This window comes from Grampus griseus, assembly GCF_964374135.1.
Source record: "Grampus griseus genome assembly, chromosome: 2".
NCBI classification, from domain to species: Eukaryota; Metazoa; Chordata; class Mammalia; order Artiodactyla; family Delphinidae; genus Grampus; species Grampus griseus.
This window is the reverse complement of record NC_139018.1, coordinates 91,435,108-91,454,119: the sequence shown is the minus strand read 5'-3', so window position 1 is coordinate 91,454,119 and position 19,012 is coordinate 91,435,108. Positions and strand designations below refer to the sequence as shown.

At 40.5% G+C, this 19,012-nt stretch overlaps 1 protein-coding gene across 2 annotated transcripts in view; it reads left to right on the top strand.

Annotated features, from left to right (window-relative positions):
* Positions 1-19,012, top strand: part of FBN1 (fibrillin 1) — a gene marked incomplete at its 5' end in the record, with an annotated part of 252,802 nt that overhangs the window by 197,622 nt on the left and 36,168 nt on the right. The window contains 10 exons of one of the 2 annotated variants that reach the window (XM_082647205.1): positions 40-162; positions 3,808-3,933; positions 6,112-6,228; positions 7,043-7,171; positions 7,766-7,885; positions 10,493-10,618; positions 14,647-14,796; positions 15,141-15,206; positions 15,485-15,601; positions 17,349-17,468. The exons of the other annotated variant lie outside the window; for it this stretch is intronic. Of the exons in view, the coding sequence (XP_082503331.1) occupies positions 40-162; positions 3,808-3,933; positions 6,112-6,228; positions 7,043-7,171; positions 7,766-7,885; positions 10,493-10,618; positions 14,647-14,796; positions 15,141-15,206; positions 15,485-15,601; positions 17,349-17,468 (1,194 nt within the window). The remainder of the gene's footprint in view (positions 1-39; positions 163-3,807; positions 3,934-6,111; positions 6,229-7,042; positions 7,172-7,765; positions 7,886-10,492; positions 10,619-14,646; positions 14,797-15,140; positions 15,207-15,484; positions 15,602-17,348; positions 17,469-19,012) is intronic. 2 annotated transcript variants of the gene reach the window in all.

Here is a 19,012-nt window from a genome sequence, read left to right as displayed (position 1 = left end):
TTCTGCCCTCCCCGTAATTCAGTTCTCTCCCGCTTGTAGATATCGACGAGTGTCAGAACGGCCCGGTGTGCCAGCGCAACGCGGAATGCATCAACACGGCGGGCAGCTACCGCTGCGACTGCAAGCCCGGCTACCGCTTCACCTCCACGGGGCAGTGCAATGGCAAGTAGTCCCCACCGCCCAGCGCCCACCCGACGGGCCAGCCCCACTGAGCTGCAGATACCTGGATTTCCTTGAGATGGTTAGGTTGAAGAATACATGACTTCTGAGTTGTAGTAACTAAACTGGGAAAAGGGAAAACTGTTGAAATGTCTTCACACTTAGCTTTTTTCTCCCTTTGGAGGTGTGACGTTTCCAAATTTGCCTCTCTGCTGCCCTGCTGCAAACACCCACTCCCACAAATGTGCGCGCACACACACACTCCCTAACTGGTATTCAGGAGCAAATACTTTTTTGTCCTTTCCCATAATCCCCTTGGAGTGGGGGAGGTTGTCACCATTCTGGCCACATACCCCAAGTCTAGATGGCAAAGCTCCCCTGAGCTGGGCCAGATTAAACTGCACAAACTAAGGAAAAAGAACCAACAGTATCACTTTTTCTCCTAAACAGCTTACACAGCTGAGGGCAGCAAATGTTGAAAGCCTTTTATTTGCTATGTCACCTACAGTAAAATGAGAAACCATCCGCCAGAGGTTAAATTTTTTTGTTGTTCCCGTTTGTCAGGGATGTGGTAGAAATAAGAAGGATGAGCGTGTTACCAACTTAAATTGATGGTAAAATTATTAGGTGTCTGATGGTATCTTATAGCCAGTGGTATCAAAATAAAAACACTGGTGTTTCAGCCCAGAAGGAAAGTAATACCTCAGAATGATTTTCATCTGAGTTTTTTAGTAATTATAAATCACTGTATATTTAGCAAGGAGGTCAGGAAGAATGTGTTATTTTGCTTCTGGCTCATTTCACAAGGAATTTCCTGGATATTTTATGCATTTGTGAATGAAACAACACCAAGGAACGTGGTCAGATTTTCCTTGGGTCTCCTTGCCCACCAGTGATTAAGTGGTGGGAAGTGCGCTGCTTTCCGTAGGGTATTTTGCATTGTTTTATGAGACTTTGGTGGGAAGAGGGTGTAATACCAGAACAAAAACTCATTTTGAGAATCAAGACTTGTTTTTTGGGGGTTTAAAGGAACATGTGCAAGTATTTAGCATTTTGTCAGCAGAGCAGTTGTTATCCACGTACTGAAAAAAAAAAAAAACAAAACAGGACAGGAAAAGTGAGGACGTCTCTGATATGAGTCACAATGCTCTCATGAAACTTGGCATTCATACCACTTCCCTGCATTTTGCTTGTAATTTATATTTATTTGAAACTGCGTGAAATAATTCCAATCAAAATAAGGAATTGCTGATAATACAGAACATGTCATTTCACACCATTTCATGCTCAGGCAAGATGAGGGAAGAACTATTTTATACATCAAGACAAGACGTCCAACCAGGGCCTGCTGGGGCTTAAATCCTGTCATGTTTTCTTGTAGAATATTAACATAAATAAAGCCCATCCGGCGTTAACCAGCGATAAGTACTGTGAAGGAGTGTTGTCTGTAGCCAAATCTTCATCTCCCTCGTTCATCGAAATCCTCACAAGAAAGGGAATGTACTTGAATTTGAGTTTTGCAGCTATTCAGCCTCTAGGGCTGAAGACTTCACTCTGGAAATGTCTTCACTTACATCTTACTTTTAAAATCTTTTAAAATGTCTTTAAATACTGTCCTATACATGGCATTTTTCAGACATATTGTAAAATACTCCTGTCTTCCTGTGTTTAAGATGAAAAGAACTAAAATTTCCTTATCGTAATAAGATTTTTATTTGAATCCATAAGGACATCATTTCAACAGCTGGCCGTTATACCCGCATTGTTGCTGAGAGATTTTTAGAGAACAGTTAGGTATCGAAGCCGAGGATGCTGGTCTCACCTGAGGAGCTGTGGCATTAGAGCAAACGCAGCCCCCTTCTGAAATGGATTGCCGAGCTAAAGACATATTCTTCCCAGCCATTTCCTCACGGTCTCCTCTCTTTCTGCTGACTGTGTGGGTGTTTTCCCCCAGTACCCTGTTTAAATCTCCTATCTCAACCTCAGGCAGCACCTTCTCGGAGTTTAAATCTTGGTGCCTGTAGAAACCGAGTTTTCTGGTCTCAATACAAAGTGAACTTCACAATTAAGTTCTCTAGAATTGTAACTTTCTGTTTCAGCAGTAGAACTGCAAAGTAATCCATGTTTCATTTGTTAAAACTCATCGTGAAATAGGCAACGTAGGAAAGAAAATTCCTAACTGAGGATCCCTTTCTAATAAGATTCTTAATGCTCTCCATTTTCTGTGGGTCCCAGAGATAAGACAGACCTGGTCCTTGCATTCTCCCAGATCCATATTACCAGAGGTTACCCAAGGTTTGGGCCAACCCTTCTCAAAATCAGCTCCCTCCACAGAGCTTGGCAATGGAAATCAATTTCCTCTGCCTATCTCAGGGAGAAGGTTGCTCATTTTAAATCCGTTTTCTCTGATGGGAACAATCATAATTTGTTCACTAGCATTTCTGCATAGGCTAGCCGTAGCTCCTACGCTACTCTATCCCAATGTCCCCTCTTTATGATATACTCAACCCCACCTGAGACTTTTAAAGGATATGGTGATTCATCAACTCTAAATGTTTTGCGTATTGGAAGGAAGTAGTTCTAAAAATGGCAGCCTGAGCACGTGAAATGGAGGGGATATGCTCTCTCCTGGCGTGGGCACAGCTGCTCTGTGCAGCAAAAAGTGCCTGTTCCCAGCTGCTGTCTTCTCAGCAGATAGGGCAGGCAAACAGCAAGTCTGGATTATTCAGCTGAGAGCGGGGTGCTGCGGTGCTCTACAACATCTACACCCAAGGCGGTATTCTGCTATTTGCTTTCTCTTGTGACAACAGGAAAATCAGGATAACGCAGTGCCATTTGAGTTACATTTTCCCTAAACGTAGAATCTTGAGAGCTTTAGAAAATTAGAGACATGAGTAGGCATGTAATTATGTCATCTGTGGATTCCTGCAACAAATCTGGCCCCTCAGATAATCAGATTTCGGGAGAGCATCACTTGATGACAAATATAATTTAAAGCCTAAAGACTGGCAGAAGCAAGATGAGAGGGCTTCCTTTTGAAAGAATATGGATAAAAAAGAAAGAAACATCATTAGGATCGTCAAGTGCTGAAAGGAGCCATGTGTAGACAGGAAGACTTGGTTCAGATGGAACAAAAGGTTACAGGAGTGAGACAAAATAATGATGTGTAAGTGGAACAAGGGACGATGCAGGCTGTCCATCATGAAAACCTATCTTAGCAATGGGATTTGTTTGATTTAAATTTCTAGAGGAAGCCATGAAGCTTCCATGATTTGAGGCACCAAATCTTGACTAGACAAATACTTCAGTCAGTTACACAGTCTAGGATACTGCTTAGGCAGAGAATCAAATGGATTACCTACCAGTTTGGATTTTTCTTCCCCATTCTACTTCTAAGTTTTCTCTTCTTTTAGAAGATTTTTTTTGGATACCGCCCCTGTTTTTCATTGCTTGTGTATTGTTAATATGGTCTGAATGTGCCCAGTAAATCAGAGTAAGTGTTAACCAATTTTGAGTCAAAAATAAATATGTCAGCATCTGTTTTACTGGCTTAGTTTAGAGCTAGGATTAATCCTGAGAGCAATACCCAGAAGTAAGTTATTTGATGTGATTTTGTCTTCTAAGTTTTCACTTAATTTCTATCTACAGATCGCAATGAATGTCAAGAAATCCCCAATATATGCAGCCACGGACAGTGTATTGACACAGTTGGAAGCTTTTATTGTCTTTGCCACACTGGTTTTAAAACAAACGCTGATCAAACCATGTGTTTGGGTGAGTATGTGACTATTTCATTTTTTTTCTTCATAACCTACTGAAAAATTCATTTGCATCTGAATATATTTAAAGTTAACACTAAACCTTTCAGTAGTTGTTTTGTTATTTATAAAGTAAAAACAGAAGCACGTGTGTAGCATTAATATCCTTTGGTATTTAATCTTTAGTAATCTGAACATCATAAACCTCCTTCTTGATAATCATTTGGCTGTCAGTTCAGAAAAACTTTTAACTAAGAGATAAATTGAGAAAGATATTACGACAAAAAATTACTATTTATTAATGTTAAAAGCCTATTATTCTTTTATAGTATTTATGTGAGTTTGCCTTATTGGAAAGGGTGCAGCTTTTGATTGTTTGAGTATGAGCATTTTTTGAGACGTGTCTGTAGTTTGTATCAGATCCTTAAAGACAGATTTACAGATCATTTTCCTAGGGGAAAAGAGCTCAAGATTTTAAATCTCTTCCTTGGTCTTAGTACTGAATCAGAATGTTGATTTAGAATAAACTTCAAATGTGTAATCAGTCAATTTCTCTCTTTCCCTCCTTTCTGTTTCTACTTTAAAGCAACATCCATTAAGTCTTCTGGGGACTTCAATCAGTTTCACAGCTGGAAAAAGAACAATCTATAGGGTGATGTTTAAAGTGCTTGCCTTTGGCTGTAATTGGATTTATCCATTAGGGAACATTCTCATAAAATCTGGTCATCTTCAGAGCAGATAAGTTTTAAGTTAAAGATTATAATAGGCCCTGCTCATCACTGGCGAGATAATCCCTACATACTAATGAAGCCCGGCCCAACTTTCCTTCTCCCTCTTCCATCTGAATTATGTAGAACCCTCTACCAAAGGACCTGCCCAGCTAAAGAACTTCACTTGCTTGGCTAAAAATGAATCAAGGCAGAAGTTTCTGACTGCTGGCAGGGTGACTCATCTGGGTGCAGTCGTCAACCACAGACACATGTGTTGGAGTCACACTGGGCTCAGCAATAGCTTCTTTTTTTTTTTTTTTTTTGCAGTACGCGGGCCTCTCACTGTTGTGGTCTCTCCCGTTGCGGAGCACAGGCTCCGGACGCGCAGGCCCAGCGGCCATGGCTCACGGGCCCAGCCGCTCCGCGGCATGTGGGATCCTCCCAGACCGGGACACGAACCCGCGTCCCCTGCATCAGCAGGCGGACTCTCAACCACTGCGCCACCAGGGAAGCCCAGCAATAGCTTCTTGATTTAAGATCACAGATAACTTATCTTTATGTCCAAAATTTGAAAGGAAAGGAAATCCTAACTCTAAACACTACATTTTGCTAATCTGAGGTGTTGCCTTCCACTCCTTCCCCATCTCTTTGTCCTTGCCCTCCTCATTCTGCCAGTTGATATAACAAGCCAACAATATCAACGTTTTTCATTTTAATTTCTTATTTCCTCCTTAATATAATGTACACCTACTCTTTATGAGAAAGGTGATGGCCGCTGTCACAAGATGCAAAGACACATAAGATGCCAAAACAGCTTTACAAATAGAGTGAAAAGTCATAGACCAATAAAAAGACAGAATACACTGCAAGAGAGGAGACCCACATTAGGGGCCATGCCATTGGGATCGTTTAGAAGGGAGATAAGTCACCATTTCATGGGAGTGGTCGTGGGTTTTTAGGGGTGGATTGGGAAAAAGAAACATGTCTAAGATTCCAGGTGAGTTAGAAAGCTAATTTATTTTGTTGCTGATTTTGGGGTAATATCAGGTGACTCACTGCCTTTTGGTAAACTGGAGTGAGAATCTTAAAGGCTGAAGTTTGCCAAAGGTGGCAGTGAATCAAGACCCAGATGTGCACAGAATTTTCCATTTCCAAGTGAAAGTATTTGAGAAAAGTGGCAAGGGTGGAGAATTCTAGAAGTAAATAGAATAAAATAGTTCTTGTCCAGTTCTCATGTCCTTAGCTTGCCTCCTTTCACATGCCAACCAAGGAAAGGATTTTCTCCCAAGGCTTAGAACCTTGCCTTTTGCTGGTTTCTCACAGGGAGCTGCCGCTGCTGGAACTAATACCAACATCAAATCTAGAAGTTCTCAACCTACGTACGACATTTTGTGAACTCTTAAAATGCCTTTTAACCGCAGGTAACCATATACCCTCCTCTTCTGTTAATAATCATGTTTTTCTATGTCCTTTGTTCCTGCTAGACATAAATGAGTGTGAAAGAGATGCCTGTGGGAATGGAACTTGCCGAAACACAATTGGTTCCTTCAACTGCCGCTGCAATCACGGTTTCATCCTTTCCCACAACAATGACTGCATAGGTGCGTGTGCAAAACAGTCAGCCACCAAAGGAAGGCAGTTTTATGTGTGTTCTTTGTAATTAGCATCATCTCCAGCGTGCTGGCAATCTTTTTTAATATATGCCATCTTATGCGTGACAGGTGGTTAAAAAGAGTTGTTAAATACAATGTGCTAATTAAGTGTCAAATATAGTTACTACATCTATTACTTTTATTAATATACTCATTAGCAGCTATAATTTTTATGTCTACTATGCTGCAAATTAAATGCATTTCAAAATAAATCGAATATGTTTTAAAACATACAAAAGCTATCCTTTGTATAGAAATTACGTAGTTCAGGAGCAGTGTGGACCTGTCTAGATGTTGCACTACAGCCTCCCTTCAAAGAAGTTAAAATTCTTCTTATAAAATATGCTACATTATTCACAAGCAAGGGTAAGGAACCAAATTTTGTATTGTGCTAGAGGCTACTTTTATATACTTCTGATTACAAGAATACTTAACAGTACCCTCAGCTGTACTGTGTATTAGTAATTCAGTTTTAACCTTTAAACATGAAACCTAAAGGATGATCAAGGTGAAACTCATACAAAATCCTAATATAAATGATCAATCTCTAATTAGTAGAATTATGTCATCTTGTTAGGTTCTGATAGGTGAATAAAGCCAGGTCTGTTGTTATAAACTAGATCACGTTGGAATTTCTTAAGTCTGCCTGAGCCAGCAAAGGCCACTGAAATTCAGTATAAATATTTTTCCCTTTAAAAGTTTTGATCATTGATGGGATTAGGATATTTTCTTTGGAACATATCAAAGGGTATTTTTTTGGCAGATGTTGATGAATGCGCAACTGGAAATGGGAACCTTTGCAGAAATGGCCAATGCATCAATACAGTGGGGTCCTTCCAGTGTCAGTGCAATGAAGGCTACGAGGTGGCTCCAGATGGAAGAACCTGTGTGGGTGAGTGCTGCTTCAGAAACACCCTCCAAAGGTCATCCCAGAGGCCACTCCAGGAATCACGCAGTCTCTATCACGATCCTTCCTTCAGAAGCCTGGAGGAAAAAGATCAGAGTAGAAAGTACACTAATCCTGTCTGAATGTGTGTATGGTATATATACCACTCTTCCCCTTTATCTTTTAAAATTAAGTGTTTGTAATTACAGAAACAGTTACAACGTTCAATGTAACTGTTAAATTGTTCTATAAACAACTGTAATTCCCTTTCTTTTATTCTTTTTCTTCCACAGAGCTTTGTGGTAAGCTCTTATACAGTCCTTTGGGTGTCCTCAAAGATCTTCATACCCATTGACTTTTCACGTGCTATGCTTTCCTGGAAAGTAGATCAAATAAAATATGGTTGTTAAATACACTGCACACTTCTGAAAGCTAATAAAGCTGATTTTTATTGAGCTGTTAGTTTTTCTCCAGGGTAGAGTTTGTGGACTTTAGATTTATGTATTTCTTAGATTTTATTCCAGTTTCTTTCGATTTTAGTTGCTTGATGGAAATCATGCCAGTGGGAACCTCTTTCTTCTTTTTCCCTTTGCTTTGCAGATATCAACGAATGTCTCCTAGAACCTGGAAAATGTGCACCAGGCACCTGTCAGAACTTGGATGGGTCCTACAGATGTATCTGTCCACCTGGATACAGTCTCCAGAACGACAAGTGTGAAGGTAGGAGGGCTATCAATATTTGGAAATTAGCAGTATTGGTTACTGCATTGACATTATCCAATTTTTGAGATGGTGTGATGGTGTCTTCATTTTGGAATACTTTATCAGAAACAAATCCAAGGGTAGGGTGCGACTTATGGGCTCAAAATTAGATGGTGAGACAGGAATATCAATTCTCACGCTAATCTCTGATGAAGCTATTTTGCTCTGTGTATATGGGTGGTCACATAACCCTGACACCTTCCCAATGTACTTTTATGCAGCTGGTAGAAAGTTCTGGATTACATGTTTTTAAGTGCCAATGGGTTGCAACTAAACATAGCTTCCTGATTCCAGTTAAAATCTTTAAGTGACCACAGTCAAGGTTGGAGGAATGTGGCTATATAATTTGTCTATGTTATTTTGACTTGTAGAATGGTAGAAATGTGTAACTACAAATAAATTCTCAGCAAATTTTATAGTACCGTATTCCTCCATACGTACGTATATCATTGCATTAAATGCAGGACGTTAATTGCCAGAACTTCATCAATGAATGGGGTGGAAAGGACTTTTAAGAAGTCACCTAGTCCATGCTCCCACCTTTAAACAAGTCTGCATCTAATCCATAATGAGTAAGAACTGTCCACTTTTAATAGCATCAATGACAAATGTTTATTATATATCTAATTTAACTCTCAGTCAAGAGATAATATTCTAAATGAAAACACTTTATCAAAATTAGACCTAAATGCAAATTATTAAGTGTTATTTTACTTCTATTAGAGATCAGCTTTATTCACTCCGTGATTAATGCAAAATTACCCTAAAATGAACAGAATGAAAATGTATAGAAAGGAAAACGACTTCCAGAATAGTTCATAAATGTGTTCATTCTAAATCTTTGTCCCTACCCTTATGAAGCTGGCACCTACAGTCTGATTTCTACCGTAACAACAACAAAAACAAAAAGGAGACATCCGAGCATTTTTACGAAAGTTGACTTCTAAGCAAAGGTTGGATGTCGGGGTGGAGGGAGTGTAGGAATGGAGCAATTCAATCAGCAGCAGCAGTTCAGATAATAAGCCACAGGAAACATGATGCAACTATAAATGCAACATAAGAACATGAAATGATGAAGAAGCTAGTTTGGCCCTGTACAGGAAGATACCTTGCACTGCACATTTCTAGAAAATCTATTGTGTGGTATTTACAAAATTAAGTCAAGATAACAAAGTTAATATCCTAACTTCCCTTTCGTTGGACCTCGTGGGAATAAAGCTGTGTAACGCGAATACATTTTGGTGTGGGTAGAACTCGTTGCACAAACCTGAAAATAAAGAGTCGCAAGATACAAGGGATATCTGTTTCGTTGAAAAAAATTGTCCATAAAAATAGCATGGCTCAGAATCAAGACTTACCTCTTTTTCACTACAAATTCCTGCTGAAAGTCAGGGGAAATGATGGGCACGTCTCTTGGAAAGAGTGGTCATACTTTTTCCACACGTAGGGTCATCATGTACTTTACTGACCAAACCAAGACAATTTTGAGGAGGGCACTATTAATAACAAGTCCAGGTCAACAGGCATAAACTAGTACTCTCCCAGGCAAACTAGAACATACTCAAGCCACTGAAACTTCCCTGCAAACCATCCTTAATTACTCCTTTACAGTAGATCAGGTATATTAATATGCTAAAGGAAACATGTCACAATTATGTGTGTCAAATTCCTATCATCTATATGATAAAAGAAAAACTATAGTCTATACACAGAAGATATGTTTGTGTCTTCAGACAAATTAAACTGCAAATGAGAGAGAGGAGCCTCATCTCTTGTGATATCTTTAGTTTGTATTGCATAGGATTATTTTCATGAGTACTGGTGTCCTTGTAAAAGTCATAGTTTTAGGATATTGTAGCATGGGATATTGGGGAAAGCACTGTGGACAGACGGGTGGAGGGGAACAAATTTGGTTCAAAGACCTACATCTCTCACGGGGTAACTCATTGGCAACACCATTAAAATTTCAGAGCGTCTGCTTACTGTGTAGTGGTGAAGTCAGACTCTAGAGTTTCTTGCTTCTTTCCTAGTTTAGGGTGGTATGAAATTACTCCAACTTTTCTAATTATCCAAGAAATTCAGTCTGGGTAAAACAAGTTTCTCACTGCATCCCTAAGAAGGCACTTGCAGAGTCCATTTTTACAATAAGAACCATCAAAACTAGTTTTTTAAAAGTCATCACAGGGACTTCCCTGGCGGTCCAGTGGTTAAAACTTCACCTTCCAATGCAGGGGGTGCAGGTTCGATCCCTGGTCAGGGAGCTAAGATCCCAACATCCTCGTGGCCAGAAAACCAAAACGTAAAACAGAAGCAGTATTGAAACAAATTCAGTAAAGACTTTAAAAAAATGGTCCACATCAAAAAAATCTTTAAAAAACAAAAGAAAAAATAAAGAAAGTCATCACAGCCTAGAAGACCACTCACAGCATCCTGATACAGGAAAAATCTTCATTGTTAGAAGAGTTTTGAAACTCGGTTACACTTTGTACTTTTACGTTGTGCATTTAGTATCCGATGGTGTCTCCATCATGTTCTGACCTTGTTTGACACATGTACTTCTTTTAGATATCGATGAATGTGTTGAAGAACCAGAAATTTGTGCCTTGGGCACGTGCAGCAACACTGAAGGCAGCTTCAAATGTCTGTGTCCAGATGGGTTTTCCTTGTCCTCCACTGGAAGAAGGTGCCAAGGTAAGTGCTTTTGACTTTTGGCTTTAGACTTTCATTACTCTGTGTTTATTTGTTGTGGTTTTATTTTTTAAACATGGCGAAGTTTTGGTTCTCTGTGAAAGAGAAGATGGAGTGTTTTCATTCATCCAGACGTCTAATGATTACCATATGTCAGAAAGTTCATTTTTACTTTTAAGGTTAAAAACTCATCCATCAAATTATGGTTGCTTGTACAACAACTGTCCTGGCACTTTAAACCTGTCTCTCCCCCTGAGAACACAGATGCTCATAGGTCAGTCAGCAGGGGATCAGCCATGAGCCACTGAACGTGGCAAAGCCTGGGGCAAGTTCAGTTACAAGTTCTCTGCCTCTGAAAAGGTAACCTCTGTAAATATGGGCCAAAACCTAGACTTTCAGACAGAAAAGTGCAGATTAACTCATGTGCTCCCGGGTTATAATGCCTATCTCTTACATCACAAGTTTTCTAAGAAAACAGAGAACTAAATGTGAACTGACCAGGATTCTTGCTGGCCCACAGTCTGTTTTCAGGAATGATACTTGTGAGCTTAAAAAAAAAAAAATCAAAAGGGGAGCCTGAACTTAAGCATAACACAGTTTATTATGTCTCAGCAAACTATTCAGACTTTACTAAACAATTGTGTGTGTCTGTCTACTTATACAGACTAGTTTAGTGAATTCAGGACAAAAAAACACATGCAAACAGACATATCCTCCCCCCCACCCCCGTCCCACCCCCTTCCGGTGGTTTTTTTGTTGTTTGTTGTTGTTATATTCTTCTGTTCAGTTTTTTTTCTCCTTGGTTGTTTTGTTTTGTCTTTTGCTTCCATATTACCAAGTAAGAGGCAATGAATATCATTTAAGATTCCAAATATTGGGCTTAGGGGTCTCAGCCTTGCCATTTATAGCCTAGGGCAAGTCATTTAATCTTTTGGAAGCTCAGTTATCATATTTCTTATTTTTAAACAACAATAAGGATACTCGCCCAACCAGTCTTGTTGAATACGTGAAAAAGCTTTGTTCATTTCTGAGTCCTTCATAGGTTCTTGCTATTGTTGTTCAAACTGATTAACTTTTTACTTTTCAACGGGTCATTTGGTCACCTAATATTTAGGGGTGTGAAGGGGGAGAGTTGAGAATTCTCTGTTGGTTTGGTCCTGTAGGTAGCTGTCAGAGGCCCATGTGGATTTCTGGGTTATGGGTGGGATGGTGCTTGATTCAAGCAAATATTCTGTCTGTATGGTACAGACCAGCCAGATAAATTCTTACTCCTACTCCCTTGTCTTTGTGTGCCTTTGGCTTGGCCGGAGTTTGGAAAGAAAGCAGTGAGAAACCAGGTGTGAATCTGCCGATGTGGCAGGCCAGAGGAAATTCATAGGCTATTAATTCAATTTGCACTGGCCTGTCACAGAGCAAGCTAACGCTGCAGGAAGAATCAGCCCAGCTGTGAGCAGCCCTGCCACATGCTCAGCTCCAAGAGGCAGAGCCAGAATTGAGGAATGCAAGCAGGGAAAGTGACTTTCGTAGCTCTGATGAAATTTCAAAGGTCATTAAGGCTCTCTGCAGATAGACCTGTAAGCAGGCATCCTAGCAAGCCCACGTTAAAGGATGTGGGCATACACAACTCTCTTTCCTGATGCAAGGCACCTTTAATTAAAAAACAAAACCAATTCTAGAGGATCATCACAAGCAAATGTAAATCTCCCATGGAGCACAGATTTTGCTAGAGCCAGGGCATAAAGAGCTGGGTTTTTACTGTAAGATGACAAATTAGGAGTCAGGCTTCTGTTGTCCATAAAATGAGAAAATTCCACAGAACCACAGATAATGTTTTTGAAGGAACAAATGTGATATAGGACTCAGGTGAACAGACCCTGGCACCTAAAGGCCACAGATGTAAATGAGCTACTCCCACTTATGAAGTTCAGTGAAGGGAATTTGTCACTTAGGCTCACTCTAAACTTCATACCTAGATTTTTTTTCCCCCCCGGGGTGAGGTGATAGAGCGGTGTTGGGGAGCTGGGCTGGGGTATGGAATAGGGTCCGTAATGAAAGGAGAAGAGAATGAGAAAATTAACAGACCAATATTAGCACATGCATGTATCTAGGTTTAAAAGAAACATTACAAGCTGAAAGACAAAGGAGAGAATTGAGTTTTGATATAATTGTTGAGACATTTTTGTGAGTAGTCATTAAATTATATCTTAAGACAGTTGTAGGCATAAATAATAAAAACTGGACCAATAGGGCTTCCCTGGTGGCACAGTGGTTGAGAGTCCGCCTGCCGATGCAGGGGACACGGGTTTGTGCCCCGGTCCGGGGGGATCCCACGTGCCGCGGAGCGGCTGGGCCCGTGAGCCATGGCCGCTGAGCCTGCGCGTCCAGAGCCTGCGCTCTGCAGCAGTAGAGGCCACAACAGTGAGAGGCCCGCATACCGCAAAAAAAAAAAAAATTAAAAAAAAAAAACTGGACCAATAAACACAAAACACTGTATGTGACGATGAACTTGAAGAACAAAGCACATCAAAAGGTGTCCTTCAAGAAACTACAATTTGTTAAATCTTGACACTTTTCAGCAAAGCGACCATTTAAATAGCAGAGATGCTGCAGGACAAGGATAGGCTTTTATTGCTCTTCACCTTCAAAAGAGTAGTTTGCTGAAAGGTGCCTTTTAGGTCCCAGCCATGATGGATGTGAAAATGGAGTAGAAACTAGAGAGACAGTTTCTCCAAAAGAGTTGGTAGCCATGAAGAGTTCAACAAGTTCATTGGCGAGGTCACCAGAATTTGACTTACTGGAGCCTGGTAAATGTGGTTGACTGATATTTTTACTTTAATTCATAAAAATTTTTCTGCTATGATCTTTGGCAGCTCAGTTATTCTTACCTTGTCTCCTTTTCGTTGAAATAAAAGATGGTGAAATTGTCTTAACTGAAATCATAAATGGCTATAATAATATGCTACCGGGAATTGAAAACAGTGACAGGAGAGGGCAGACCTGGTCATACATAAAGAAAGGGGGATTGTGCAAAATGGATATGAAAGCATTTCCTTAAACCCTGCAGATTTTAGCCTCTGTGTAACTCAGAGGAGTTTGCAAAGCTTTGGAGGTCAAATTTGAGGGAAAACATACTCCAGGCTCTTGGATGAGCTCACTTTTTAGAGTCACCCAGTTTGCTCTATAAGAAATGGAAAAGTCAGTTACCAAAACTGTCAAGCAATTTTGGAGAATTCTGTAGGAACTAGATCCCAGCCCCGTGTTCCATGTTGGAGTTACCAAGAAATAACTGATATTAAAGAAATATATTCTTTGGAAGAACAATTATTCTCCTTCACATCCACCCATCTCCCCGTCCTCCTCTTTACCTTCCCTCTCTCTGTGGAGCTAAATAAGCTTCTGTGTGTGTGCAAGTGTGTACACACACACGTGTGTCAAATCTGCAGAAAACCTCACATATATTTTGTAGACAGAAGCTGCGTGAGTAGCTGCTTCAGTGAAATACCATTGAGTTGTATTTTCGCCAGTCCACAAAATTGCCACATCTTTATTTGCTCTATGCCTGGAATCTGGGGTTTTATTTTGGCTCCAGGGCTTAGGGGACACAGAATAAACAGCATAGTGTGATATCACAGTGAGTGCTAGAGCTGGGAGGTCTACCTTAACTACCTTAACTTAGCGTGCTTGCTAAATGTTATACCATCTCAACGTCTCCGTCCTGAAGTCACTGATGACGTCAGCATTGAAATGTGGCAGTGTTGGTTTTTATTATTCACATCAGGTTATTTTGGAACACTGGATAAAATGAGAAATAATAAGGTAAGAGCCACCAGATTTGTTCATTAGCTCTCACTACAAAAGTTACTTACTACTTTAAAGATCTCAGCTCAGTTACTATTATAATCACTTAAAAAGTGCGACTTTAGTAATGAGAAGAGATCACATTTAACAGGGTGGATTGTTTCTTACTCAGTAGTATACAGTGATGACTTAGTAGGAAAGCAACTGAGGGGCCTCTTGAATTTGTGCTGCAGATTTGCGAATGAGCTACTGTTACGCGAAGTTTGAAGGAGGCAAGTGTTCGTCACCCAAATCCAGAAATCACTCCAAACAGGAATGCTGCTGTGCCTTGAAGGGAGAAGGCTGGGGAGACCCCTGTGAGCTGTGCCCCACTGAACCCGATGGTATGTCTACTATCTGCGTTTCTCTTTGGCCATTCAAGGTACAGGCTATAAGACTGTAGACCTTCAAAACGTAAGGCAGTTGAATTTTAAGTCCAACTAAAATGTTCACTAAAATGATTTTATCTCAGGAGCTAGGTAGTTATTTTCTCTGAACTATGTTATGCCTCAAAGCTGCGCAAGTCGTAGGTACACCAGCTCTGGGAGCCTTGTTATCTCCCTCTGGTTTCTGGGCTTGGCTTGTTCATCATGTTCCAATGTGTGCAGCTTCCACACCATACTTGGGGAGGAGCCTGTAGTTAATTGCCTTTGGCCCACCTATTAACGAGAGTTCATCTCCACCACAGAGGCCTTCCGCCAGATCTGTCCCTATGGAAGTGGAATCATTGTGGGACCCGATGATTCAGCGGTTGGTGAGTGGCTTGTGCTGCATTCTCAGCATTTCTTAACATTTTCAACCAGCCTCTTCTTTGTCCTTTCTCTAGCTGTTATTTCTCCACATTTATCTTGGAAAATGAAGCTCTTTTTTTTTTTTTTGGTCTTTTCATTTAGATACCAATTGTATTATGGTATTGCATGTTAATATTGTAATACTAGATATTTCATCGATTAGGCACTGAAATGATCATAATTTACCTTTGTGTTTCCAAAAATACATTGTTATTCACTCTTTTTTCCTCCTCTGCTTAAGATATGGATGAGTGCAAAGAACCTGATGTCTGTAAACACGGGCAGTGCATCAATACCGATGGCTCCTATCGCTGCGAGTGTCCCTTTGGCTACATTCTGGAAGGGAATGAATGTGTGGGTGAGTAATGAAGCGGTTTCTGTTACTGGGATTTTACAAATCAGAAATTCAGCTATTCAGCATTCACACTAGGAAGAATAAGTACCAAGATGGGACAGAAATAAGTTTTAGACACTTGTTCACGTATCATTCATCTAGCAATACTAGCTGAGTCCCCACCATGCACCAGGCACTGTGCTAGGTTCTATGGCTACAGTAGTGAACCAAGCCAACATGGTCCTTCCTCGCATGGACCTTACAGTCTGATGAGGAGGACACTGAACACGTTTGAAGAGATAGTAGAAAGGACAGCATATATCACGAAAGCCTTTGTGAAATTTAAAGGTAAAAAATTGTTAATGGTCATAATCTTATTCTCTTAGTATGTAAAACACAGAATTTACCCAGATTTTGTTACAGTTAGTACTATGAAAGGCTGTGTACCCAGTGTACATTCCTCTTGTTTTAACCCCCTTATTAAAATGTCAAAGAATGGTTCCTACGGCTGATCTTTGACCTCTTTTATCTAAGAAATCCAAAGCCATTCAATGTAACCTAAATTAATAATGGCATAAATGCCGAGGGTTTGTCTGTGTCCATTAAAAGATGTTCTTTCCATATAGGGAATCAGGGTAGGAGGTTTTAACTGCCTTTCTAAGCCTCAGAATGTAATATCATGCAGATGGATTAAAATATTTCTAATTACCTTACAGCTCTAAAAACCAATGATATTGTGATTTTTATGAACTTGAAAGAGATGTAATATTCTTGAGAGCGAAATGCAGTTTCACAGCAGAACAAAAGCAAAGTTGTCAATGTTTTCTATTCAGTATCTTCAGTTAGTGCTACGATGAATGTGAGAAATAAGCATCCTCACCCAGGGCCTCTCTGCCATACCCTCCTGCCCTCACTTGCTGATTTCAGAACCTAACGTGAGACATAGTCCTTGGTAATAACCCATCACTCTTCTGTGCTCTAGACAGCTGAGATCGCAATGTTATTTCTCTGAAATGTTCCTTTCCCAAAGGAAGGCCCTCTCCCCCAAGAGCTGTGTCAGAATAAGAACAGTCAGTATTCTAGGTGGATGGGTTAGGAGACATACATATTTTTTGGACTTCCTTGGTAAGATTTGTTCTCTCTCCACAGTTGTTTAGAGAGATCATACCCTAAACACATTTTTCCTAGCCTTTCTTCTGCCTAATGTAAACCATCTGGTTTCAACAAAATCAACAAAATCTACTTGAATCTTGACTTTATCTTGTGTATTAATTTTGCTTAACCTCTGGTCTCTTATTTTGCGTATGTTTAGTCTTCTATTTTATATCTGGCAAAAATGCATCATGTTTAAGACTTCTTGGAGAATGATGTAATGTAAGGCCAAACTGGAGATGTATTTCTAGCTTTAAGTAAGCGAAAACTTTTGACTTGTGAGAGACGCCTTGTTTTAACCCTTTGAGTATCTATTCCCAGTAGATGTACTTCATAATGCAGGAGGCTGGGGACACTCATGGTGAAGAGCACTGTAAGGGCTAAGAAGCCCAGGTACCATAACTGTCACTGCCACTGCCACTGCCACTTAGCAAGTCAAATTTCACAGCTATAAATCTGTGGTAATAAGACCCATGCACTCCTTTCTCAAGGACAGAATGAGAATAAAACAAGATGTTAGAGATCAAAATATTCCGATAGAAGGAAAGGTATTCTCTGAGTCCAAGTCCATTTTTCTCCCAGTGCATCATGTTTTGACTACACTTCTGATCACCTGCAGATACGGATGAGTGTTCGGTGGGCAATCCTTGCGGAAATGGAACCTGCAAGAACGTGATTGGAGGTTTTGAATGCACCTGTGAGGAGGGATTTGAGCCTGGTCCAATGATGACTTGTGAAGGTAAGCCTCTTAAACACAGAATAGTTGGTTACATGTTCTGATCACAGGGACAGTACTTGGTTGATTACAATTCTGAATATTAAATACCACGCAGGGTATATAAAATAAGGAAAATCTGGGCCTGGTGGGCCATGCTATCATTTCTTCTCTATGTGGCCTCCTATCTGCAGAGAGTATCTGAAAAAGACGTAAGTGGTTCATGGTACAAGTTATGCCGCATCTCATGCAGAGTTCTTGTTGGTGTCTCTACTACTAATATTTATTTTTTATTTTATTAAATTTATTTATTTTTGGCTGTGTTGGGTCTTCGTTGCTGCACACAGACTTTCCCTAGTTGCGGCGAGCGGGGACTACTCTTTGTTGCGGTGCACAGGCTTCTCATTGCGGTTGCAGTGGCTTCTCTTTGTTGCCGAGCATGGGCTCTAAGCGTGCGGGCTTCAGTAGTTGTGGCACATGGGCTCAGTAGTTGTGGCTCATAGGCTCAGTAGTTGTGGCTCATGGGCTCTAGAGCTCAGGCTCGGTAGTTGTGGCGCACAGGCTTAGCTGCTCCACGGCATGTGGGATCTTGCCGGACCAGGGCTCGAACCCGTGTCCCCTGCATTGGCAGGGGAATTCTTAACCACTGTGCCACCAGGGAAGTCCTCTACTACTAATATTTAGATACAACACCTGCCTTGTCTACTACCCTCTTTCTTATTTTCCATTCCTCCCCTCTGCAACCTTTTTTCTTTGTATCCCGTGCACCCTTTCTTTTTCTTTTCTACTCATAGAAACATCTACACACTGAGATAACCACCAATATCCTTTAACCGTCTGGGAGCAATCACAGCAAAAGAGGCTGTCCATACTCTCTAAGCAACTGTCAGTATGCCTGGTAGGATATAAGGAAAGGGAGGGAGTGTCTAGAATAGTGGTTCTCAAAGGGTGGTCCCTGGATCAGCCACATCAGCATCACCTGGGAACTTGCTAGAAATGCAGATTTTCAGGCCCCGTCCCAGACCTCCTGAATCAGAAACTCTAAGAGTGGGGCCTAGCAGCCCTCCAGGTAATTCTGATGCACTCTCAAGTTGAGAACCACTGGTTTAATAAAAGAATGAAGGGGAGGAGACAGTAAAGTGGGTATTAAAGTGAGCTCTTCATTAGAAATATGACCCATCAATACTCATAGTCAAAGTTGTTGGTGAATTTTTAAATCATGATCTAGGGTCTCACTGATATTCTCAGGCAGGATCATGGCCCTTAGGGAGAAACATGATAATCAAGATGGTCTGTTTTAACCCTGCTTTTCCAAAACATATTCTGATGGTTCCAAACTATGCAATCTACAGAAACCACTTCTATCTATTAATCTATCATTATTATTATTCCTAGCTATTTAAGGCTAGAACTTGGGCATCTGTGTGAAATTATTCAGAACACCATTTTCTTGGGCATAAGAATCACTGTTACTTCACAGGAGCCTCTCTTATTTGGGGAAGGGGAGGTGGTTAATGATATTGGATGGGTTGCTTCTTTTCTGACTGACAGCAGTTGACTTGGCAGTT